Raw genomic sequence first — 27004 nt, forward strand, 5'->3', positions numbered from 1 at the left:
CTCTCATTTTTATAGTTATTATTGTTGTCTTTTTAGAACCAAGAGCCACTGAGAGAAGAAGACTCTGATTTCATCCTGACCGAGGGTGACCTCACCTTGACCTATGGAGATAGCACAGTGACTGCCAATGGCTCTTCAGGCTCCCACACAGCCTCCACAAGTCTTGAGGGCGGTCGGAGAACAAAGAGCAGTTCTGAGGAAGTGCTGGAGCGAGACCTTGGAATGGGAGACCAGAAGGTTTCGAGCCGGGGTACCCCTCTTGTGTTTCCTCTGCAGGAAAATGCATGACTGTCCCCCGAAACCCTGAAATGATGGGGTAGGCCCCTGGAGTTGAGGATGGCTACATGCCCCAGTGTGGTTTGAGGTGGGGCATTGACTGGATTGAACTAATGCTTCTATTTTGGGGTTTGAAGCTATCTTAACACTTAAAATTTAACCCAAGATTCAGATGGTGAAGCTAAAGTGTCTCTAAATTAAGATGAAAGCAGACCTATTCCCACTTTTTCCGCATAGTAGTGCGCTGTCTCAGAGTTAAGCAAACACAAAAATAGCATGCTTTAATGGTCTCTTAATTCATCCACCTGCACTTTTTGAATAAGGCAGGGCAAGTTGGGGATTCTGCCCATGAGAGCTTCATCTCAGCACACAGCAGTGCCAGTCTAGCTGACTTGAGGGGAGAACAGGCTAGAAGAAAGACCATGAAGGAAGGCAGTCGATATTGACCCACCAAGAATTCTGGGACGCTGGTGTTAAATGGGACAGAAAAAGCTATGTGAGTGAAGGCTCTGGCACTGAAGGCTATAGGACTGCATTCTCTTATCAGGATCCCTGACTTTATGAACCTGTGTTTCTTCTACACTGAAGATTAGAAATTATATCCATGAACATTTCAATGTGGGGAAAAGAATTATAGTTCTTTCTCTGGAAATCTTCATAAAGAAGTTACTGGAATGTTTAAAACCAAAGGCAAATCATGTCATTGTGTTGTTTTTAAAATAATCTGAGGACAGAAGGTGTTTAGAAACTGATGATATCACTGCAGTAATCATTTAACTTTTGGGGGCTACCAGATGAGCCCACTACCTGGAAAATGATCAGTAGGACTGAGGTATGTACCATAGGGTTAGAGATAACACCAAAATTTGTAGAATGCAAGAGAAGGCAGCAAGAACCCAAACAAGCAATAGGCTAGTGTTCAGAGAGAAAGAAATCTCAATGTGAAAAAAAAAAAAAAAAAAAACTGAAAGAAAACATAAGAAAGGCATCTCAAGACTAGGTAAAATTCCAAACTTTGAGCTGATGTATGCATGCTATTTTAGTGGCCACATGAGAAATCAGAGTTTAGGCAATGGAATGTTAAGCATTATTCAACCCAGTAGAAAGTTTCGTCTTACATAAGATTAGAAATCAGGAATCTTTACAGCAAGTGTCACTTTCTTGGTATCTGAAGAGAGTGTTGCACCTGCCTGATTTGTGGATATGGTTTGAAATTTAGGTTTTTAGTTCATGTTCTTTCTGGATGAACTATTCTGCCTTCTCATACCTGTGGTAGGTAAAATACTGAGAGAACTCTTGGGAAAAGTTTGTTTCTCTCCTTGTCTCTGTGCTTTCGTGCTAGCATTGTTGGCAACCCAATTTCTAAAAAAAAAAAAAAGTTTTCAAAATGTGAACATTTTTCTTCCTATGGCAGAAAAATTAGTGTCTCAGTCCCATACCCCCATAATGAATCAGTCATTTAACCTTCTTAACCCATACTTTTCATGGTTAATTTTTCCCCTTAGAGACATGAGCTTTTTCTGTTGCCCAGGCTGGCCTCGAACTCCTGGGCCCAAGTGATCCTCCCCTCTTAGCCTCCCAAGTAGTTAGGACTACAGGCACAGGCCACCATGCCCTGCTGATGGTTATTTTATAAATAGGTCATAGCTTTACAACTTTGAGGGTTTGAGTTGATAGTTTGTTTAAGTAAAGAAAAATTTGGTGAGGTTGAGCCATATGAGATTGCTGATTTTCAACTATTTTTCAAAATCCAAAATAGCAGTTTCATATAGATTAGTATAAGATAATTGAATGCATTTTATTCACCTCACTCCTTTCTCTCCACAGTAAAGTCCATTTTGATTTTATGGTCATGTGCGGACTTTGTAAGTCTGTTAAAAGCCAAACAATGTACCGAACCCCATAAGACTGGGTCACTAGGCTAGGAAAGGACTTCAGAAGACCTGCACCCCACAGCCACAGAATGAGCTTTTTTAGTTTTTAACCTCTGGAAGGGAGGCTGTGGGGTCAGGTTGCAGACAATAGCTGCCAGGCCTGGCAGAAGGTTGGAGATGCGTCCATGTGATTGGACCCAGAACTAGCAAGGAGTGTTTGTTCTATAGTTATAGCAGTAATGACCAGTACGCCATATAAACTTAGGTGAGAATGCTTTCTTCAGCTTTTTTTTTTCTTCGAGATGGGGTCTCGCTAAATTGCTCAGGCGAGCCCTGAGCTTGTGATCCTCCTGCCTCAGCTTCTGAGTAGCTGGGATTACAGGTGCCCAGCTTGTTTTTTTGTTTTTGTTTTTTGTTTTGTTTTGTTTTGTTTTTTGTTTTTATTTTTGAAAAGTGGGAGGGATAGGTCTGTTCACTCTTTGGTTGGGTCTATATAAAGCCTTGCTCATCCCTTATTCTGGAGGGAAAAAGCTTAGAGAAAAGCCCTGGTGATGGTTCTTGAAAAAAAGCCAACCAGGTAGGATACACCCCTGTCTTCATTCACCTCAAAGCTTTGTTATTCTTTTGGGTTTCTAGGAAACTTTCAGCAAATTGTAAGAAATTACCCTCTTAGGGAAGTGAAATATCCATTGTGTTTCCCAGCCTAGTCTTAGGTCAGTTGGTAGAGTGTTGTTTTCCCCCAAATGGTCTTATAGTCTTCATTGAAAACCTTTTGTTCCAACTTTATTAACTATAAGTAAATGCAGATTTTCCAAGACCAAAACTAGGGTTATAATTATTAAATTGAGTCTTTTATTCAGCAGATCAAAGTAAGTCACTTTGACCTACAGTCCTAAGTTTTATTTGCAAAATGTGGAGAATTTTGACCTTACCAGGGGTCTGGGAAGGGAAATCCATTTATTGAAATGGTTCCACATTGAAAAGCATTATGACTAGGCAGCATGGAGAAAAAGTAGAGTGCCACAAAGCCCAGAAATCATCCAGCCCAAGGCCAACTATCTGCTGTTGGTTTGGCATAAAAAATAGTCTAAAATCACTGAACAGTGTATCCAGTTAAACAGAAATCTTCTGAGAAAGTAATCCCAAGTCATCTTTCACACATATTTATTCTGAGTTAAGCGGGATGACATTTCAGCCAAGTCAGATGGTCTAAAGGAGAGGTTCTGCACTCTGGCTGCACATTAGGATCACCTGGCTATTTTCTTTCTTTCTTTTTCATTTTGATATAAGGGCATTACTTTCTGAGATTTGGATTCATTAGCTTTGGATAGAACCTGGCATCCACACTTTGTTTTGGAACTCCAGGAGTTCTTAATGTGCAGCCAGGGTTGAGAGCCTTTTGGCTAGTGCTTTCTTTGGACCCTATTTGGAACTTTAGTTAAAATAGTGGCCTAGCAAGTTAAGGGTTTGTTTGTTTTTTAAAATTTATTGGTGCATTATGATACATAATAGTGATGTTGTGATATAGTCATATATGCACATAGTATAAATTGTTCTTTCATTCCTCCAGTACCTCCCCTTTCCCTCCCCTGATCCCTTCTCTACTCTACTGGTCTCACTTCTCTTTTCATGAGAAAAGAGCTTCATGAGCTTCCATGTATGAGAGAACATATGGGACCCTTGATTGTTAGTCATGAGGAATAAACCAAGTCAATAATATAGCCTAGGCAGCTATGAGAAAGTTTTATGTTAATCTTTGCAGAACTCAAGCACATACTGCATAAAGTACAACTACAAAGATTATATTTGTCAGCCCTCAAAGAGATAAGGGTAACAAGTTTGTATGTAGGGAGAATATAAAATTTGTCATCTTCCTTCCCGTTTGTGGGGAGATGGGGAGGAGGATTTTGTCTTAACTGAGCTGCTGACTAGTCAACATGAAGGTTTCTGGGAAGCTGGCTTTTAAATTTCACATGGAATTAAGTTAATAGCCCCTTGTGAGGTCAAACTTTCCTTGTCTTTCTCTTCTTCCCATGCCTGCATTTGTGTTGTATTCCTGAAAATAAGGGTAGGCCTGTTGACTTCAAGAACACAGGAAGGTTGTGGTCACTTTGCTGTCACATGATGGACAGAAGATAAAAATGCCTGCCATTCTTTTTGATAAGAATGGTAGTTCCCATTCTTTGTGGGACCCTAGACTTTCCTAGAAGAAGAAATTTTGGAATTCAATTAAGACTGCGTTTTTTCCTTGGAAATAAGCACAGGAAGGGCATATGGACTCTGAGCATCCAAGGTACTCACTGGGGTGACCAGACAAATGAATGTTGATGCCTTGAAGCCAAAAATCACACTTCAACATCAAATGTCTCATCAAGCAAACAGCAAGGGGCTCTTTAGGCTATATTTTCTAGACCCAAAAATATCCTCCATGGTTTGGCTGGCAAATGAAGTCCCTTTAGGAAAATGCAAAATGTGATCTCAGCTATCCATGAACATTTCAGTGTGGGACAAAGAATGAATAGTTCCTTCCAAACATAGAGGTCTTTTTCACATTGCCTCCCCCCACATGTAACTCCCTCTCCTTATCTTCAGTAGAAGTGAATGTAATCATACCCAATATTTAATGTGAACCAGTGATTTCTAAATATAGAAACACCACCAATGCATTTAGGGAAGATCAGTAGCAGGACCATTGAGCAACTCATCATAGGTGAAGATACTCACTTGGAAACCTGCCTTATACCCACTGTGAGTTCTAAGAGTTGTATCAGAAAGCTGACAGTAGCATCCATTGTAAAATGCTACCTGGAATGAGGGCTACTGGTAAGTCGGCTTGCCAACCTGATAAGTATGTGACTTCTTATTCTACCCCAGAGGTGGAGAACTTGACAATGTCTTTTGGTGCCTGCCTTTTGACATTCTTTGAATGAGTTAGTGCAGGAATGACTCCATCAGATATATTACACAGGTATCATTGAGTTCCGATCACTTCTGTTGATTTCTAAGTGAGAATCTGGCTTTCTAGTGTCAGCTGCTGCATTCTGATAACAGTAAGTTGAAGGAATTTAGTGGCCAAGAGTCATAGTTTAGAAATAACACATCTGTATGCTGCTTTTGCTACTTTGCTACTTGGAAAGATCTTCCCCCATTTTAAAGCCTAATGAGAAAAGTATGGAGAGAAATACAGCAGAACTCAATGCTAGCATCTAACTGGGAAAGGCAAGTAGAGTCTTTGACAAGCTTTTCAAACAAGACCTAGACGAGTTTCAGTTTTCATAGACCTTTAAAATAAAATTCACAAACATATCTTGTCACCCAGTGCTAGCAAAAATTGAAGAGAAAAACCGAAGTTGTTGATCTTAGTTTTATTTTCATAAGCAGAGTATACTATAACTGGCCCAGATGGAATGACAGGCAGTCAGTTTTCAGCCACCTGAGCCTTGGGGAAGATGAGAAAGTCTTTCTGCCATGCTACCTTTTGAAAAGGTCTGAAGCAGACTGAAGAGCATGCAGCAGAGGTCACCTTCTCATTTCGATGGCCATCCTTTAAAAAGGCTTAATGAAATTGCCAAATGTCACAGTCATCTCTCAACTCTTGGTAGGTGGAAAAATTGTCTGAGTCTCTATATGTTGGAGGAACTCAGAAAAGGACTTGTAAACAGCACAAAGCACTCAACATCTGCTGTCTAAAGCACTTTTAAAAAGTTACCATCCAGGTGTTACTGGGTGATTAACTGCATGGACATTAGGGGGCTAACTTTTGTTATGTTTATTTCAGTTGTGGGCTTTGGAGAAGGAGAGGATTGATTTTCAGTTATATGGGTGTTAAGTCTATGGTTTTTGTAATTTTACTACTGAAATCACTCATTCAAAGTGTGATTTCAGCTCCTCCTAGGTTATCTTATTTTTCATAAAATACATCTGATACTACTTGGGAAGTTTTACTATGTCCATTAAAATGATTAAATGAGAAGGCCACAAGATCCATTTCGTAACTGAAAAGCAACTTTTTAAAGTAGAATAGGGTGAATATCATATGGAATGATGTGACCTTCTGGGGAACTTTTTATAGAGGGCTTACATACTGTATTTGGGGATTTTTTTTTTTCTTCTACTTCCATTCAATAGTAGCAAACTGGTGGTTTTATAAGATTAAAATTATACTATGTTATATAAATACACATTATATAAATGACATTAAAGTATGTTATGACTGTGAAAAATTAAAGACCTGAAGTTATCCACAATCTTTATGTGCAATAAGGAAAACTGCAGTAGGCCCCCAAAGTGGTATCTTTCCCTAGCATTTTAATGTTTGCCTTTGTGTAGATGTGTAGATTGCTGTTGTAAAGCTAGCCGTGTGTTTTCCTGCCCTTTACTGATATTTAACACATTTTCTCAAAGCTTTTTTTTTTTTTTACAAAACTCAAAATAAAAAGATTAACTGGCTGAATTGTTCTTATTTTGTACTTTTAAAGTGTCATCCATTAGTAAAAGGATGCAGTATGACCCAATTCCTAGTCTTTTCCTTTCCCTCACAGAAAAGTTCTTTTCTGGGTGGAAGCTATTCCTCTCCAAAGGAATTCATTTAGACTAGGGTTGGCAAACTAAACTCCACCCCTAAACTAAATCCAGCCCACTACCTGTTTTTGTAAATAAAGTTTTATTGGCATCCACTACACTCATTCATTTGTATACCATCAGTGGTGGCTTTCATGCTGTTGTGGCAAAGCTGAGGAGTTGTGACAGAGTTTGTATAGCCCATAATGCCTACACTAATTACTATCTGGCCCTTTCCCAGGAAAGTTCTTTCCCAACCCCCAATTTAGATGCTTGAAGAAATTCAGTTTTAAAATAGCGTAAAGGTCGTGGCAATAGATTTTTAAGATTTTTTAAATGTGCCTTAGAGTTAAAAGAATTACTTGATACTTGGCCTTTGCCTGTGACTTGTCTGCAAGAGGAGGGCCTGCCAAGAGTCTCACAGGGTTTTATGTGCAGAACCCTGAAGAAGGCATAATCAGGTATGGGCAACATCAAGTTGTAAGACTGAAGGAAATAAAGTTAACATTGCAGCTCAGTGCTTAAGTTCTTATTGAATAATTGCTCAAATTCTTGAACCCAATTTAGATTTTTCCTTCATAGTCTTCATATCCCTTTGCATGTAGACTAGTTTTACTTGAATCATGTACTTTATATCCTAAAATCCACTGTGTAGCAAAACAAAATAAATCTTGTCTTTAGCGTGACTCCAAAGTCATTTAATTGCATAATCTCAAGAACATCAGCTAGAACAATTTAAAAGCAAAACTCATGTTTCAATTCATTAGAGTTCTCCCACCCCAGGGAGAAAATTACTTTTTAATAATTGGTTCCAGAGGATGGGGCCAGTTGAAGGACAGCTGGATGAGTCAGGTTTAAAACAATACCACCCAGAACTTTTATTTAATATTAAGTAATTTAATCAAGAAAGACAGGCCTGTTCTTGGCCCTTATTCACATTGATGTTTTGTCCAGACATCTGCTGATGTGCAATGGAACTAAATCACATCTCTTCTTTGTTGTGATGTTTTGTTGAAATGGCTCCAGCAAAAGCAGGTTCAGCCTGGGAACTAAAGCTCTTCTTATTTTATGGCCATAAATATCCACATTGCACTGTCACTTCCTCCCTGGAAACTTCATCTCAACCAATGTGTCCATCGTTTTTTAACAGCTTGTGGTATTCCTGCACAGCAGAATTGCACAGCAGTTGGTACCAAGCAAAGTCCCAGTCTCTGACAGTGTGATAGATTGCCTCCACAGTGCTGCTACTCCCGTGCTGGGACAGCATGCTGAGTGACCCGGTTCATGATGACTGACCTGGAAAGGAAGGAACAAAGGACATTTGAACTTCAGATCACAGAAATCCACAGACAAAAAGACTGTTGAGCACTGATGATGTGAACTTTAATTTTCCTTATCTAAGCTAGATATCCAGTGCTAGAAACCCATACCAAACCAGTATCTTTTCTGGTTTGCTAAGACAGGTGTTTGGTGAGGGTAAAGACAAAGATGATGGGAGCTCCTCTGTCAGTTATGCTGTGCTTTATGCAGCTTCTGTTGTGGGGTGCCTATTGAGAAGAACAGAACTTTCTAGGACCTGATGGGTAGAAAAGCAGGAGGAGCTGGCACTGACGATGTATGCTTAGGTACCAAACATGCATCCATCCATTCTTCACTTGTGTACACAGTTCATGTGTGCAAAATAAATCACACCAACAGTTAGCTGTTCTATAAATCAGGCTGCAGATAGGCAACATTCCCAACCTTCAACCTTCATGGCGCATGGAATTCTTATTTCATTTGAACATACTATTTGTGTCACCATATGTGAACAGTGGAGTGTAGGCTAACTTTGGATATGTTCATGCTACCTCTGCCAAAGGATTCTTGATTTTTTTTTTTGGATCCTTTGATCCTGGGTGTGTACACAATTTGACATTTTTCTAATATGGTGAATCTGCTCATCAGCTTCTACTGTTGCAGAGTTTGGAAAATAAATACTTTCAAGATTATTAAAAGTATGCAATAAAGACTCATACTAAGCAGTAAGGAAAAACTAATTTCATAAACACCATGAGGCCTTTCTGTGAATCTTGAATATTCTCATTGAGAGATGAAGGCAGACTGTTTAGGAACCTTGTGAATTGAGTAACAACCTAACTGAGTTCCCTGGGTTTTCTCTTGGCCTCCTTTATATTCTGGAATGGATGCTAAAGAAGTCAGCAAGCCAGAAACAGACAAGTTTCTTCTAGTTCAGACAAGAAAGAAGCTACTAAATGTCAGGTGTCATGGTGCACACCTGTAATCTCAGCAACTCAGGAGGTTAAGGCAGGAGGATCACAAGTTCAAGACCAGCTTCAGCAACTCAGCAAGGGTTAAAATTTTAAAAAAAGGACTGGGGATGTAGCTCAGTGGTAAAGTGCCCCTGGAATCAATGCCCAATACACACACACACACACACACACACACACACACACACAAAGCAGAAGCCACTAGAAAAGCCTGTTATCTGTAGCCAAAGGACAGGAAAAGGGTTAGCTTACAAAGACAAAAACCAAGCACTACAGGAAAAAACACTACCTCCTGTTAGCAGAGACCTGGTGGGCCTAGTGGAAAGCGAGGACTTTTGGACTGCCGCCCTGACCTGGCAGTAACTAGGTGGTACACCCCTTCCTCCACAAGTGTGCTGTCTGTGGAGGTTTGCCAAAGTAAAAGATTTAAGTAAGATTCAGAGATTCATAACATAATATCCCAATGTCCAAGATACAATGAAAAGAGTATTTGTCAAACTAAGAACCAGGAAAATTTCAACTTGAATTAGAAAAGGAATGTGACTGGTAGATGCCAACACTGAGATGACCCTGGTATTGAAATGTTCCAAAAAGATTTTAAGCAACTATCATTAAAATGCTTCAACTAGCAATTACAAACATAGTTGAAAGAGGGGAAATTATATGTTCACCAAATAAATATATTTTTAAAAGAACCAAATAGAAATTTTAAAACTATAAATTACAATAACCAAAATTTGAAAACCTCACTATTATAGGCTCAATAGCAAAACAGATGGCAGAGTAAAGAATTATTGAACCTGAAAACAGAGCAACAGAAATTACCCAATCTGAACAACAGAAAGTAGAATGAAAGAAGATAGAGTCCCAAGGAATTATGGTACCACAATAACTCATGTACCATTCATGTCAAAGTTCCAAGGAGATTGGAATTGAAAAAGTAGTTTTAAGAAATATGGATGAAATTTTCCCCAAGATGATAAAAGACATAAACTTCCAGATTCAACAAGCTATGAGAACCCCAAACAAGAAAAACCCAAAGAAATCTACCCCAAGACACAACATATAGGAACATCAGAAAAACAGTCCAATAACAAAATCTTGAATGCAACTAGAGAGAAATGACACCTTACTTATGGCAACAATTTGAATTCCAGTGGATTTCATATCCAAACACATGGAGGTTCAAAGGAAGTAGCACAGTTTTTAAGCAGTAAAAGAAAATAACCATCAACTCAGACTTTTATATCCCATGAAAATAACCTTCAGGAATTAAGATGAAATAAAGACACTCGCAAATGAAGGAAAACTAAGAGAATTTGTTGTAAATAGAATTGCTGCACAAGAACTGCTAAAGGAAATTCTTCCAACAGAAAAGAAATGATAAAGGAAATAGATTGAAATATCACACATGAAGAAAGAACAACAGAGAATATATGAATAAACTTAATAGAGTATTCTCTTGAAATTTTAAAACTATGTTTGATAGTTGAGCCAAAAATTGCAGCATTGTATTTAGGTTCTCAATATATGTAGAGAAAATATTTTTAAAATTATAAAAGGGGCAAGATAAAGAAACCTCAGTGGAGATTAGTTTTTTTATACTTCACTGGAGGCAGTAAAAGGGTGACAGAAGTAGATTGTGATAAGTTACATATGTACAATCCAAAGGAACCATTAAAATAACCATACAAAGAGATACACTAAAAACACTGCAGATAGATCAAAATGAAATTCTAAAAAATGTTCGCATAACAGGAAGGCAGGAAAAGTGAAACAGGAACAAAAATGGGGAACAAACAAAATTTTTAAATGGCAGAATTTTTAAGCCCTAAAATATCCATAATCATAAATAATTTAAAACAGATTGTCAGAATGGATTATTTTTGCAGTGCTGGGAATCAAACCCCAAGCCTACGAAGTGCTAGGCAAGCTTTCCACCACTAAACTACACCCTCAACCCCAGAATGTTTTTTTTTTTTTTTTTTGGTGGTATTATGAGTGAAATTTCTTTTTTATTTTCTTTTTTAAAAAGTTTTGCAAACTACATTTTGATTCACTGTACACAAATGGGGTACAGCTTTTCGTTTCTATGGTTGTGCACGATGTAGAGTCACACCATTCTTGTAATCATACATATACATAAGGTAATGATGTCTGTCTCCTCCCATCTTTCATACCCTACCCCCTCCCCACTCTTCTTTCCCTCTACATAAAGTTCCTCCATTCTTCTCTTACCAGAATGTATTTTAAAAAAAGATCTAACCATATGCTATCAATAAGAAATTCATTTCAAATAAAATGGTATAGGTAGGTTGAAAGTAAAAGGATATACCAAACAAACATGAATCAAAAGAATAGAAGAGTAGTTATATTAATATCAGATAAAATAGACTTTGGAACAAAGAAAATTACCAGGGACAAAGGACATTACATAAGGGTAAGAGGGACTAATCAACCAACATTATGTGGCAATCCTAAATGTGTATGCAGCAAACAACAGAGTTCAAATTTCCCAGAACAAAAACAAAGAACAGAAAAGAGAAATAGACAAGCCTATATTTGTAGTTGGAAAATTTAACACCCCATCTCAATAATTCATAGAATCACTAGACAGAAAATCAACAAGGATATGAAAGAACTGAAAAATTCATTTGACAGGATTCATATGACATTTATTAAACATTCCACCTATTAACAGTAGAATGTACTTCTTTTTCAATGTATATGGAGCATTCACAACATAGACCATATCCTGTTTCAAAACATAAACCTGAACAACTTTAAAAGAATTGAAATAATAATAGAATGTATTCTCTATAATGGAATGAAACTAGAAACTAATAGCAGAAAGATAGCAGAAAAGTCTCTAGACACTTAGAAATTAAAGAACACACTTATAAATAATTCAAGGAAAGTTAATATATTGAATGAAAATGAAAATGTAGTGCATAAAATTAGGCCAATAGGGAAAATTATAACACTAGATGCTTACATTAGAAAAAGTGTCAAATCAACAATCTAAGCAACTACCTCAAACGAAATAGACTTAAAAAAACAAAGTGGAAGTAAGATCATAATTAGTAGAAGAAATTGAAAACAAAATAATAAAATTCTGGTACATTGAAAAGATTAGAAAACTGATGATCTTATATCAAGACTGACAAAAAAGAAGCCATACATTACCATTATTAGCAATGAAATAGAGAAATTTCACTGCAGACCTCAAAGACACTACAAGGATTTTTTTAAAAAAACTAAAAACAACTCTACACCCCAAATTTGACAACTTAGATGAAAAGGACTAATTCCTCAAAAACAAACTACTGCAAGTCACCCAATAAGAAATAGATGATTTGGAAAATCCTATAGCTACTAAAAAAGTGGAATAAGTAGTTAAAGGACTCCCAAGAAAGAACCCTCTGGGCTCAGATAATTTCAATGGAAAAGTCTACCAAATGTTTAAAATAGAATTAACATTGGTTCTGCACAATCTCTTCCATAAAATTATGAGGCCAGTATTACCCTGATACCAAAACCAGACAAAATACAAAAAAAAAAAGAAAACTGCTGACCAATAACTCATGAAAGTAGATGCAAAAAATCTCTAACAATATAAGCAAATCAATTTCAACAAAGTGTAAGAAGATTTAGATATCATGAGCAAATAGTTTATTTCAGGATGCAAGGCCAGTTTGGTATTCAACAATTAATCCATGTAATTTGCCATTTTAACAGGCTAATATAATTGCATGGTCATATGAGTTTATTCAGAGGAAGCACTAGGCAAAATTTAACACCCTTTCAAGATCAAAAAATTCTAAGAAAACTAGAAATAAAAGGGAAATTTCTCAATTTGATAAAGGACAGTTACATAAACCTATATCGGGCCTCATTCTTTATGGTGAAAGACTGAATGCTTTTACCCCCCAAGATCAGGAACAAGCAAAGATAGTTAAACTCTCCACTTTTATTCCACATAGTATTGGAAATCCTAGCCAATGCAATAAGACAAGACAAGAAAAACCACAATGATTAGAAAGGAAGATGTAACATTGTCCCTATTTAGCAGATGATATGATTATATATAGAGAAAATCCAAGGAATGTAACAAAAAAATCTCCTACAACTAACAAGTGAGCTCAGCAAGTTTTCAGGATATAAGATCAATATTTCAAAACTGGTTTTATTTATACAAACTAGAAATGAACAAATTGAAATCCAAATTTTAAAATTCATACTATTTACAATAACTCAAAATCTCAAATGATATTCCTAGGTATAAATTTGATAGAACAGGTAAAGAACTTGTGTGCTGAAAACTGCAAACTACCACTGAAAAAATCAAACAAGGTCTAAATCAGTAGACATTTTGTTCATGAATTGCAAAACATCATAATAACAATATTCTCACATTGATCTATAGGTTCAACAAAATTCCTATCCAGTGTCATCAATGCTTTTTGTAGATAACAGCAAAGCTAATTCTAAAATTTATATGGAAAGGGAAAAAAACTAGATGGCTAAGACTTTTTTGGAAGAGAATAAAATGGGAAATCCACTCTACCCAAAGTTATTCCAACAAATGTGGTATTGGTGGCAGGAGCTGCTTAAGGGTAATGGTAAAATAATCCTTGATATACTAGCAATGTCAAAGTGCAAGCATACCTTCAATGTGACTCTGAAGCAAAATATAAGAGGAAACAGTTCTACTAATGTAGAACTCTGTCCCAGAACAGCCTGGAAATATACTTTAAATGGTATAAATGTTATAATTTCCAGACTTTCAGTCTGATAAAATAGGTGGCAGTGGCAGGGATGCTAGTTATAATTGCATTTGTCAAGAATAGTTTTAGTCCTGTTGAATTTGAAACAACTTTCGGGTGAAAACAACAAAAACAGACAAAACACATGCCTGGGAAATAGGGGATTAAACCAACAGAGAAGCCACTCGTGGGGACCTGGGCAGCTGCAAAGGGTAGCTAAGGAGAGTTACACTCCAGTCATCCCCACCCATCGTGGGAGGCTTTCAGAGTAAAGCCTCAATCCATGTGAGTCATTCAAGCTCCACAGTCTACCAGTGCAAAAAATTTAACGACCATTATATTTCCCCAATACAATAATAGCATGTATCCTATTTTATGATACCCACCAAACAAAATTTTCCCAAAGTTTTGCACTCACTGGAGAACAGATGAATGCACACCACACCAGTATTAATAAAACTGGGCATTAATTATGTACAATTTTATGTTTTATGTATCAGTTAAAAAATAAAATAAAACTGGGAAATAGCTGAGCTTGCCTAGTTGACTTTTGTTTTTTCCTTTCATTGAGCTGCTCCAAGATGTCATTTGAGTTGGCATACATGATTGCTTTTGTGAGTAAACTCCAATAAAGGAACCGAGTCAGTCTTTTATAATATATATTCAGATGGGCCACCTGCAGATGTTCACCATCCATCAAGTAGGAGTGGGAGGGTTTGAAAGGGCATGAGACTGGAAGTGACTGGAGCTTAGACCTGCAATTCAGGCAGCTATTTTGTCCTCACAGCACTCAGGTTAGAATGGCTAGTCAGAGTAGAGAGTCTGTGGTTCAGCCAAAGTGCAGCCAATCACTTCCAGTATCTTTCTGCAAAGGAAAGCATTGTGGTTATTTAACCCTTTCTAGCCTTTCTTTCCCAGGATTTAGTGCAGTAAAATGTCCTCATGGCCAAGAGCAGGTTTGTGAGGGAGCAGGATACTAGAGCCTATAAATAAATGGGTCCTCCCCCTAGCTTGTAGGATTGCTGGAGATTGCCACACCTGACACATACTTTTCCTGAACTTAAAACAATTTTTCTTCCTTTTTGACTATTGAAAAATAAGACTACGTAAAAGACATTCTTTAGAGCTGTGAATTTTGTTTTTCTTTGGGGTGACATTTGTTTTCAGCCAACCATCTCCTCTTTGTAAAATTATCTATTATTAACTATAGTTTTATACATATTTATGGAGTATGGTGTGATAATTTGATACATGTATATAGTATGTACTGGTCAAATCCGTGTAGCTAACATTTCCAACTCCTTTTTAAAATTCTTGCTCAACATATAATTGTTGTACATCCTTATGGGGTATGGTGTGATATTTCACATAATGCACTAATCATTTCAGGGTAATGAACATTTCTATCTCATTGCAATTCCTAGTGGCAGTGGGAGGAAGGGTACAAAAAGACAACAAAGTGTAATTTTTTATTATTTGAAGAACCTGAAAAATGTTTTTCATTTTTACATCCACATTGGTGATATTCTTTATTACAACAAGAGACAGTGTCTACTTTTATTGCTTCTAATACCTGTATATTTAACTTACACCAGCCCTTGGCTAGTCATAAGTTGTCTTTTTAAAATATGTTGATTTTAGAATTTTTGACTTACCATTCCTACAATTTCTCTGAGGCAGTAAAGATCCCTTTTTGATGCAGTTTGGTCTCAGTCATGGGTAATGTGACCTCAAAGCTCTGGGACATGCTTTCCTAATATCTACCGTATCTGTCTGTTTGGAATGACATCTTCAAGTAGTCTCACAGTTCCCTCCTGGGGTTTCTCAGAACTTTCCTTACTTCATTATCTTTACTGAACAACCCATGGTTCCCACCCCAGATGTACTCCCCAAGCCTTACAAATATTCTGTGATGTTCTATGTCTGGGCAGAACACATGATTCAGACCTTCATTGAGACTACTTTCTCTGCTTCCAGCCTGTGGACTGAAGGGCACTGGTCAAACAACAGTGCTCTCTGGAAGTGCTCTCTCCAGGGGTTTTTATTTCCAGCCAGACTTGAGGTCTCCTTCATTTTTCCCTTTGCGGTGCTGGAGCTTGAACCCTGGACCTTGCGCATGCTTATGTGAGCACTTTACCACTGAGCTACACCTCCAGCCCCAGACCTGAGGCTTCTTATTGACTGGCTCTCCAAGACTACCCTGCCTCTCCCAAGCACCTTTAAACACTCCCTCATTATGGTAATGCTTCATAGAAAGGGCTTCCATCCCATAAGCAAAAACTGTGGCTAGTTTTGGAATGTGACTCTATAGGAAAGTCCTTGTTGCCAGTGTCCATTTTAAGGGAGGGGGCTCTGCTGGCTGGGAACACAGTCATCATTGAAGTTGAACGTGGTAGTCCTTTTCCACAGCCTCTTAACCTCTGAATTTTAAAATATTCACCACTGACTGAAGCTCCAATTTATTCTGAACACTCAGCAGGATGGTCTTTAATATGAACAAGGCCAGCTGCAGAAAATGTCAGTGCCTGTTGCTGGCTTGGTGCCTGGAGACAAAGGGGGGTGGCAAGCTCAAGGATTCTAATTCTCATGAAGACATCACTGAGCTCTGCAACTTTTCTCCAATTGAAATAGCTTCCTGTTCAGCTCCCAAACAGTTCTCCACTTCCCAGTGTTCTTGAACTTGGGCCAAGACTGTTTCTTAGTCTCTACTGTTCATATTCTATACCCCACTTGAGTAGAAATGTTTCTTTCAGCAAAGCGAGTTTCTTCAGTTCCACTATGAAGCAAGAGGATGGTGAGCCAGTAGACCTCACAGAGACAGGGCAGGAGAGGGAGGGACGGAGGGAGGGAGGAAGAAAGAGAAAGAGATTGAGAGAGCGAGTGAGTTCTTCCTTTATTAGTCACCTTGTTGAGCTGGAATGTCAGATGCAAAAAAGAAGTCAGGCCAGTTTAAATTCTTTTGTTTCCTTCTTTTCTGGGCTGTTCATGCTGAGAAGAGGCATACTGCAGAATTTGAAGCCAGCTGTTTGTAAATGTTTTTTTAAAAGCATCATTCCCAACTATTTATATTTGTATTCATGGGGGAAAAAAAATCTCTGTCCAGACTAAGAAGAACCTCTTAGAAAACCCTCTGAATTCTGCCTCCAAAACTGCAAGGGACAAGGGATGTAGCTCAATGGCACAGCCCTTGCCTAGCAACATGTGATGCCCTGAATTCACTCCCCAGTACCTCAAACAGACAAAACCCACAAATGGGCATGTCTGCTTCCTCCCATCCCTGCCTCTGCGAGACCACAAAGAGGGCTTTCCAGAACACAGGAAATATGAAGGGTTAGACCTTATTTTAAATCATCCGAATTTCCCCAGTGATAGTGTCCCCAAATGGTTGATGTTCAAATCAGTTGTTACAAGTCAATTGTGGATGTCCAACAACCCATGAGAACAAGGCCATCTGAACAAGAACCTTGCTGAAATCTGATGCCATGTGCAAGTGTGGTTTTATAAGGGCTAAGAATTTTTGTGTCAAAATGTATGCAGTCCTTCAAAATATCTTAAAAATGACACTCCCTAAGTACATATGAATTGCAGAAGGGCAAAGAAGTCGATTTCATCTTGGAATCCTACTTCCCACAACCCAAGGTGCAAGGCAATCATTCATCATCCAAGATGAACTGTGGGGGTCAAAGCCAGGGTGCAAGCAGAAAGGATTTCCTACCTATCAGACTAACCAAAGTGAAAAAATAAATAAAATCCAGCTTGCTGGAAGTCCAGGAAACAGGCACTCCAAGAAACCACTGTTGTGAATGAAATTTGGTGCAACTTTGAAGAACTTTAGCTCTCAAGATGTTAAAAGTGTACACCTTTTGCTACACAAGGTCTGTCTACTATAGAAATTTTTTCTGATAGGTATACTTACATGTATGCAAAGATAATATAAGGATTTTAGTAAAAATGCAGTGAAATATAGCAAAATATGGAGCAACCTAAATGGAACAACCTAAATGTCCTACAGTATCTAGGAACTAGGTAAAAATGTTATAATACATTCCTACAATGAAATATAATATGATAACTAAAAATGATATGATTTCTAAAGTATTAAGTGAAAAAAAGGCAGGGCAATAAATATGGTTTAATTCCACTTATACATAAAAAGGTAATATATTCTGCTTGAATTTGTATAAAAATTTTGTAGACATATGTCACAGGAAACGTAGTGGCTGCTTCTAGGAAATGAGACTGGCAGGTATTTTGTACCCTTTGACACTGTCGAACTCTCTTTTCACCACCTGCTTACATTATTTCTACAAATTTTACAGATAATAGTTTAAAAACAAATAGTACCCAATTTTAATCTTCTAGCTGTGTTATCCTTAACAATTTACCTAACCTCTCTGAGCTTGCTTCACCATCCATAAAAGGGATTACTACATACCTCATTAGAGCTGAGATGAGGACTGAGGCCATATGCATTCGGCAAGTAACACAACACACAAAGTAGGAACGCAATAAATGTCACCTCCCCTTAGCACCAAGAAACCTTAGAAATCCTCCCTATTCAACCTCTTTTTTTTCTGTGTTGGGGGTGGAACCCAGGGCCTTGAGCATGCTAGGCAAGCACATCACCACTGAGCCACAACTTCAGCCCCCAATCACTTCTTATACTTAATCAAGTAGTAACTAGGAGACCCAGGCCCTGAAGCCTGGCTTCTTGCATTCTAATATAAAAACTGATATTACATGAACCAAGAAATGACTTTCCACACACATCTCATTTTGCAGGATCAGCCTCCTCCCTGCCTCACTCACTTGGCTTGAATTTTCACTTTTCCTAAGTACTAAATCCACCATCAACTGAGGGACTCTGCCAGGGAAGGCGGGCCCATGAAGGAACTCTAAGAAGGTCTGGATCAGTGGTAGCACGGAGCTCATGTTGGGCAAAATGACTTGGACATGGATGTGCTTTGAAAACTCTTCTCACCGTACTGCAGCAGTGCCACTCAGATACCTATCAATGCACACACTGTCACCATCACCACCACTAGCGTCATCCTAACTTTCAACCCTCTGACTTGAACACAGCACCCAAGTGCATTTGCCATTGAGAGTCTCAGCAAATTTTGTTTAATGAGACATTCTACATAGTAAAAATGTTTTTAAAATGTCTATTCTTTAACAGTTAGTGTTTAAGCCATGGGTCGTCTTTTCAGTGATATTTATGCATACAATTACATAGAACGTTTGGAGCTTAGTCCCCTGATTAAAATGCAATGACTTTCAAAATGGGTTGTTAGGGATTTGGTGGTGGCTGGTCATTGACTTTTCTGTTTGAATAATTGCCTTAGAAATAAAGCTTCCCAGACAGGCACAGTGGAGCACACCTGTAATCCCAGCAGCTCAGGAGGCTGAGGCAGGAAGATCCTGAGTTCATAGCCAGCCTCAGCAACTTAGCAAGACCCTAAGCAACTCAGTGAGACCTTGTCTCTAAATAAAACATAAAAAGGACTGGGGATGTTGCTCAGTGGTTAAGTGTACCCCTGGGTTCCATGACCAGTACAAAAAAAAAAAAAAAAAGAAAAGAAATAAAGCTTCCCAATTATAAGTTGTTAGGGCTTACGTTACAGGGAACTTACCTCATTTCCTAATTTCTTTCAAAGGAGAATACATATAGCCAAGATCAAAAAGCAAGGTGTTCTAAATATAGGGAGTTTTGGGTGGAGCTCAGTGGTACAGCGCGTACTTATCATGCAGCAAGTCCCATCTCCAGAACCAATAAAACAAAATGTCTATAGAGATGAAATCTTGTGTCCCATCAAGGATAGAGGTCAAAGGCAGACATACTGAAAAGACCAGGATAGCATATCAGTCTGTTCAGAACAGTAGCACATAATGTATGTACAATGATGGACTCTTAGATGAGAAACTACAAATAACAAAGCATTTGAAAGCGTGTGAAAGGATGATAAACCAACCCACGTGTAATTTACCTTTCCATAATAATACACATTTTGGAGGCACTTCACAGCTTCAAGTTCTTTTATATAAATCACTGTGGCCCAGTTCGCTGCTCAGCAACAGCCCTTGATTTCCCATTTTGATCTTGCTCTAGTGCAAGCAGCTAGGCCCAGGGAGATGAATCATTGACTGGTTCAAGTCAGTGGTTTTCGGCTTTGACCATAGAATAGAATCACGTGGGGGGCTCTGAAAACATCCCAATGCCTCAGTCTGGGGACCTCCTCAAAGAACAATTAAATGGGAATTTCTTGGATTCAGAGTGTAGCTCAGTGGAAGAGACCTGCTTAGTATGTGAGAGACTCTAGGTTCCACCCCCAGAACAAAAAATGAAGAATAAAAATCTACTGGGGTGGAGCTCAGGTACTGGAATTTTTTAAAAAGAAGCCGCTTATCAATGGTTTTATTTTCCGAGGTTTGTTATCCATAGTCCCAAGATATTATAGAAAATCCCAGAAATAAGTAGTTTGCTGTTCTGATGATGAAATGTCACACCGTCCTGCCAGCTCAATCCTGTCCAGGACAGAAATCATCGCTTTGTCCAGCACACACTGTATGTACTACCCACCTTATGACAGTTGAGAAAGACTACATTCATAATAACTTATGTTATATTGTTATAATTGCTCTATTTTATTAATAACTATTGTTGTTTATCTCTTACTGTGTTTAATTTAGAAATTAAACTGTATCATAGGTATGTATAGGAAAAAAACTATAGAATATACAGCATTTGGTACTATGTGAGGTTTCAGACATCCATTGTGGGGTGTTTTACAACATATCCCCCAAGGATAAGGATGGGGGGGCTACTGTAATTTTCAACCAGGACTGAGGACTGTTAATCTAAGTCAATCAAAATGCCCCCATTCCCTTTTGCCAATTACTGGTCTGGGGCAGACCATGTGATCCTAACCAAAGAGACATAAAGGGAAGCTGGTGAGGGTAAGAGGTTCTGAGGAAGGTTTTTATAACCAGATTAAAGGAATGAGCACTGCATGAGGGAATACCTCTCCACCCTTTACCTGATAACCAGCTTTCTTCTTTTCTGTACTTTAACAACCCTGGGTTAGTTGGGTGAGGATGTGATGCATGGTACTGTGGCTACTATTTTGTGACAATGAGAACATAAGCTGGTGAATGGAAGTCAAGAGAATGTAAAATATGGAAAGAGCTTGGGTCCTTGGTGACTTGGTTCTGGATGCTGCAGTTCCCACTCCGTCATGAGAAAATTTAATCTACTCCCTCCCTGTTAAATTTTGGCTATTAGTTATGGATAATCCAGTGGATACTCAGGATGATTCACATGCAGCCTCTCTCTTCTGCTGAGTCAAGGTATGTGTCTCAGGTGCCCTGTAGGGAGGATGGCTATAGTGCCATCACCTTTTCTGTGAAGGTGCTGTTAGCAGCTCAGGGATATTTTATTTGCTCAAGGTTGGGACATATTAGTAATAAATCAGTGTGTTTGGCACCCCAAACTAGCCTTTAAGCCCAGCTGGGGTGCCAGGTTTGCTGCCAGGGGATGCTAAAGGGGCCAGGTAAAGCATGTTGAAATGGGGAGATTAGAGCTCTGGAGTCTAACACTGAGCACTGTTCCACCCTCATTACCCAAATGAGACTGCAGGCAAATTACTTCTCTGAGTCCTTATCTGTGAAACTGGTGTAAATAACCACAGATGTACAATGCCTAACACAATGAATGGCACACAGCCCTTTTACAAGAATTCATTCCCTTCTTTTTCCTTCCCTTCCCTTGAGTAAAGTATTACAAACTTTTGGAAACTGCACTGGTGGATCAGTAACAGTATTCCTAGGAAGGAATACAAATACATTCACTGGTTCATAGTAAGTGCCCAATGCTGGAGGAAGGGCTCAGTCACCAACATCTGGAAGAGCCTAAAGTTCCTACCCAGGTGTTCCTGCAGCCCTGCAAAGGAAGCCTCATTGGCCTTCCAAACAGCAGCATAGATACCTTCTCCCATAGTCACTGTCACCTGCACAGACTTACACTTCCTAGAAGGCAAAATCTATGTCCTCTCCTCTCCTGTCCATTCTCTTCATTTTCTCACCCCAGCTGGCATTCAATAAATGCTAGTGAAGATGTTGGGGGGAGCAAAAGTTTCTGGGAGATTGTCAAGTCTTAAAACCATAAAATGCCACGGCATTAGACTAGGGGAGGAGTTCCCTGAGGCCTGTGAAGGATGATTAGGGACCATTTTGTTCCATGTGTAAATACAGGCCTAGCAGATGAAAGGATGTTTTTGTTAAGATGTGACAAGTCACCCTATGCCTTACCTTCCTTTGCTCTGGAAATCAGGAAAGAACACAGACTTCCTAGCAATTTCAGAAAAACTCACCAACAAAACCTCTTGATTACTGGGAGAAAAATCAGTTAGCCAGCTTCCGAAATCACTCTGAAACCTTAGCTCTATTAACAACAGCAAACTCCATCTTCATTAACATCTTCAACCTTTGCCCCTGCTGCAGCATCATCCCAGGGGAATACTGAATTACACTATAAAATAATGAATGGAAACTTTAGTCACTTCCGTCCACCCAGCACTGCTTTTCCTCCCCTAGTCTGCACAGTGCACAAGGTGGCACTCTTCCAATTCACACAAAGTTTGGGAAAATACATTCCCGTGCTACTAACTAGACTCCCATCATCAGCATGGGGCAGAATAAACTCTTCCCTCAGTCCAGCGTTACACACCATATTGACCCCAACACTGAACACATATGGAGATCACTCAGGGACCACTTTAGCATCTGCAGATATACATGTTACAGAGAAAGAACAAAAAAAGAGGGGATGACTTTCCACAAGCTGCCACTGCCCATCTAAGGTCCCATCTCTCAAACGGATTGGGTGGAGTGGGGGAAACACAGTCCTGAGGTCTTGTCGGTACTAGAGGAAGCTGACCAGGCATTCTTTGTGACCTGATACAAACGGGATATGGCCAAATATCCTGCAAACACTAGCCACTGGGAAGGGGGGGAGGGAAACAGAGGGGGAGAGGGGGAGGGGCGCACATGGGCCAGGAGAAAGCAGTGTATTCTACTCCATTATACCAAGGCCTGAGACACACAAATGTGCAAAAACTGATGCAAGACCCGTCGGACTGTCCTTTGCACGTTTGGTACTCAGGAGGAAAGCCCTGGAGCCTAAGCATAAGAAAGAGAAGTATTCAACAGAATGATTAGGATTATGTAGGGTTAAGAAGTCATACCTGTCTACCAAAACTTGCTTTTGGCTTTCTCTGTGCCAGCAAACACCATGACAAAAAGTTACCCCACAGGACAAGCTGGAATCAAGACAACTTCATAACCATCCACCTCAAAGGATTCCCTAAACCTAATACTCTTGGTTAGTATTAATTCTCCACCTCAAGTTCTATTCCACTACTTCTCTACTGTCCTCAGACCTCTGATACTCCTATTTCTCAAAGTGGACTGGGAATGCAGAAAACTGGGTTCTGCTTCGGCAACACTTAAGCATTCTCTTGACTCAGGGTCCTCTTCTGCGAAGGTGGGTGGTTAAGCTGGAGAACTGATAAATCTCCTGAATTCTACAAGCAGGAATTTCCCATCCCTTTGGACCTGATCTAATAGCATGGTATTCAGGATGGCACCATCTCCTAGTCCCCTCTGCCCTCCCCGCCCCAGAAGGCCTGTTACAGGCTCCCAAGACCCTTTCTAGCACCCTACCCTGCCCAGAGCCACCTTACCCGGATCCGCTCCGGGGGCGAGTGTGGGGGCTACGTAGCCCCGACGACCTCAGTCTCCAGTGGGGTTTCCCCTTCCCTGGGTGGCTCCGTGTCACCCTCCTCTCCGCTGCGAGGGTAGGCCAACAGACGCATGGCTGGAGCACAGGCGGCCTCCACTTGGCGCACCTGCTCTCGGCTCAGGCGCTCACGCCAGGCGTGCACTGCCTCACGGGCATCGCGTGCCGACAGGTGGAAGGGCCGGTCAGTGCCATAAGCCGCTCCACGCGTCATGTTGAGCGCAAAAGCATCAAGCGCAGCTATAGCGCGAAGCCCAGCGAAGCGCAACAGGCGGCGCAACTGGGTGCGAGGCTGCCGCACCAGGTCCTCGTAGCGCAGCCTCAGGTAGCGCCGCCTCAGCCAGGCTGGAGCACCTCGCGCAAAAAGCAGGTCGCGCAGCCAGGCCTCGCAGATCACCTCAAGAGCACCAGTCAGGAAGAAATCCGCGCGCGGTGCGGCGGGCAGCGCGCGGGACTGACCCCCGGGGCGAGCGCCCACACCGTGCGCTAGCAGCATTCGGTGAAAGTGGTCGCCCTTCTGGCGGGTGCGCAACACCTGGATGCTCTCGCGCAGCAGTCCCTGCCTGGATTTGAGGCGCGAGTTGTGCACAGCTCGAGGGTCGCGGAAAAGTTGCACCACTTTCAGGTTGAGACCTGGGTCACGCAACAGGGGGACCAGCACGCCTAGGTCCAGCAAACGCACGTCCTTGATGACCACCACTGGATACTTGCGGCACTCGGCCTCCAGGGCACGTAGCGCCACCGGTGGGCAGCTGCGTTCACAGGCAGTGTCCTCCACGAGGCCCACCTCGGCTCGGGCACGGGGCGCTCCGGGGCACAGCGGAGGCGAGCAGATGACCTTGTTGGTCCGCCAGCGGAAGAGGGCAGCTGTGGTGAGATTGGCTGTGTCCGCGGCTCTCGTGGCTGGGTCCCCAGGCGGTGCATACAGCTGCAGCACCGAGAAGTCGCAGCGGAAGAGCGAGCGCAGCATGTCTCGAAGAGCGCCCTGCAGGCTTTCGGCGTCGCCGGGATAGAGCGCCTGCCACAGATGCCACATGGGCTCGTACAAGTAGAAAACGTCTGGGTGTTGGTTAAAGAGCTCGCCCAGGAAGGACGAGCCTGTTCGCCAGGTGGCATGCACGTAGATGTGTTGCTTCTCATGGGCCACTGTCTCCCCGACGGAGCTGAGGTTGCCTGGGGTCCTGGGGAACTGATCCGCGCCCCCTTCTGCTGCCGATTGCGCCTCAGCGCCTTGCTCACGTTCGCCAGCCGCTGCAGCTTCCAGACTCCATACTCCCAGACTGCGCTGCAGGCCTGGGCAGTGCCCCACGCCCTTGTCCTGGTCACGACCGCCGTCCAGTACGGAGGGGATGAGCAGCAGTACCAGCGTGTAGAGCACCAACAGCAGCGCGAACTTGCAGTATTCTCGGCGTCGCCGCCGCCTGCCTTTCATCTTTTACCGACCCCCACCCCCACCTCCAGAGCGGGTCAGGCGCGGGTTCTCGCACCTTCTCGAAATCTGTCCGGAGACCGCGCCTCTGGTCTCCCCCGGCCCCTGTGCCCCGGGAGGAGCGGAACAGCCAGGCGGTGCATCCACAAGGGGAAACTTGGGAGACGGTGGTGCTAGTGACTGCGCCCCTGTCCTCTCAGCACAGTCTCTGGAGAGCCGCCTATTGGCCGGTTTGGCAGCCGCCCGCCCCGCCTTCAGCCCCACAGCTTTTCCCCGCCTTTCTACTCTACAGGGTTTGCCCACTGCTCTGCCAGATCTAGGCGGGGCTGCAGCCGGGTGGAGACGCCAGTTGAGGCGCACCAAGCCAGACCCGACCTTTCCCCAAACCTTCTGTGATGAGGTCAAGTCTTAAGGAATTGACTTCAGTCAAGGGAGGGGCTTGTGTGTACAGAATGTGCCAAGTGACGGCACATGGATCCCACCCTGAGAACTCCTCTGCCCCTTGAGTTTTATGTCCCCTGCCTGATCATCTATGTTCTAGACAGATATCCACTCACCACAATAAGTTAAAGATAAGTGACTGCACATTGCATGGTGGTCCAAGGGATTGGAGGCAGTACTGCACTCATGCAATGCATTTAATGGTCAAGATCCATCCTTTGTGAGATTGTAAATGTTGTGTCCCTTAGGATTTTGCCGGTCGAGATCCCTGCACATTTAACAGACATTCAGAGGCTCCATTTACTCAACTGTAAAATGTTATTAATTTTTCGTGCTCATGCAGCTCCTGGAGTTGTGAGATTTAGGGTTGTTGACACATTATAACCCACACATAAGCAAGGGACATTTAAAGAATCATAGTGGTAGAATGATGAATTTTCCTAAGAGATGGTGTTTAAAAGAACCCATAAGGGGTGAAACATACCAAAGAATAGATGAAAAAATGACAGGAAATCCAGGAGAAAGATTAAGCTTAGAGTTACTAAAATTCAAAAGAGAACTGAAAAGGGTAATTTTTGCTCTTTTTTAGTGGAATAATCAAGAAGGAAAGGAGAGCTTTCTCTCATCTCCTAGGGTGAGGTGTTGAAAGGTTAGGAGAAAATGGAAATCAAATCTACACATCTCCGAGGAAGTTGTTCAAATTGGAAAAGTAACACCTCCAAAGATCTGTTTTTCTTTTCTTTTTATATGGTGGAAATCACGCCACCTCTAAAACAACTGTCTCAGTTGGGAATGTAGCTCAGTGGTAGAACACTTGCACAAAGGCCCTGGGTTCCATTCCCAGCACCACAAAACATATGCACACAGAGAAAACTGGCCCAAGCACTTTGATTTCTATCCACGGTTCTGTCCCCTTCCAGCCACTTGTTCAGTATACTATCCACCAACCTCACTGATTACTACTTCCCCACAGTTTCTCTTCTTCACTCACCTAACAGATGACAGACTTTTGTAAGATGCATAGCTTTTAGAAGAAAATCTTTCTGCCCTGAGGTTAGGAAAATCATTGTTAGATATGACAGCAAAGGTGCTATCCATAAAAGAAAAAATGATAAGTTGAAGTTCATGAAAATTAAAAGCCTTTGCTCTGCAAAAGATGCTGTTGAGGATGAACATGAAGATATATGCTGTTAGAAAAATATTTATAAATAACAAATATGATCTTTCAGTCAGTATTATTGTAGCTTAACCAAAAGACCTGACAAGAACAATTTTAAGGAGAAAAACTTTATCTGGGGGCTCACAGTTTCAGAAGTCTCAAGGCAAACTCCAAAACTCTGGGCCTGAGGTGAGGCTAAATATCATAGGGGAAGGGCATGGAGGAGGAAAGTTACTCAGGACATGGCTATCAGGAAACAGAGAGAACACCACTCACAAGGGACAAAATATAATCCCCAAAGGCACCCGGTGACCCATCTCCTCCAACCTCACGCCACCTGCCTATAGTTACCACCCAGTTAATGCATCATCAATTAATCTACTGATTAGGTTATGACTCTTATAATCATTTCTCCTCTGAAAATCCTTCGTTT

The 27004-nt window shown here is 41.0% G+C and overlaps 2 protein-coding genes across 2 annotated transcripts in view; one reads left to right on the forward strand and one right to left on the reverse strand.

Annotated features, from left to right (window-relative positions):
- Positions 1 to 6599, forward strand: part of SLC9A7 (solute carrier family 9 member A7) — a 144523-nt gene extending 137924 nt beyond the window's left edge. The window contains exon 17 of the mRNA XM_079123558.1: positions 37 to 6599. Coding sequence (XP_078979684.1) covers positions 37 to 288 — 252 coding nt within the window. The 3' untranslated portion in view covers positions 289 to 6599. The remainder of the gene's footprint in view (positions 1 to 36) is intronic.
- On the reverse strand, positions 5415 to 25195 carry CHST7 (carbohydrate sulfotransferase 7). The gene is made up of 2 exons (XM_079123541.1): positions 23487 to 25195; positions 5415 to 8006 (listed from the first exon to the last, which is right to left on the reverse strand). Exon 1 carries the CDS (start codon positions 24972 to 24974, stop codon positions 23517 to 23519), a length of 1458 nt encoding a protein of 485 aa, XP_078979667.1. The 5' UTR covers positions 24975 to 25195; the 3' UTR covers positions 5415 to 8006; positions 23487 to 23516.
- Between the last annotated feature and the right edge of the window lie 1809 nt (positions 25196 to 27004).

The sequence above is a fragment of the Sciurus vulgaris genome (genome assembly GCF_902686455.1).
Source record: "Sciurus vulgaris genome assembly, chromosome: X".
In the NCBI taxonomy this organism is placed as follows: domain Eukaryota; kingdom Metazoa; phylum Chordata; class Mammalia; order Rodentia; family Sciuridae; genus Sciurus; species Sciurus vulgaris.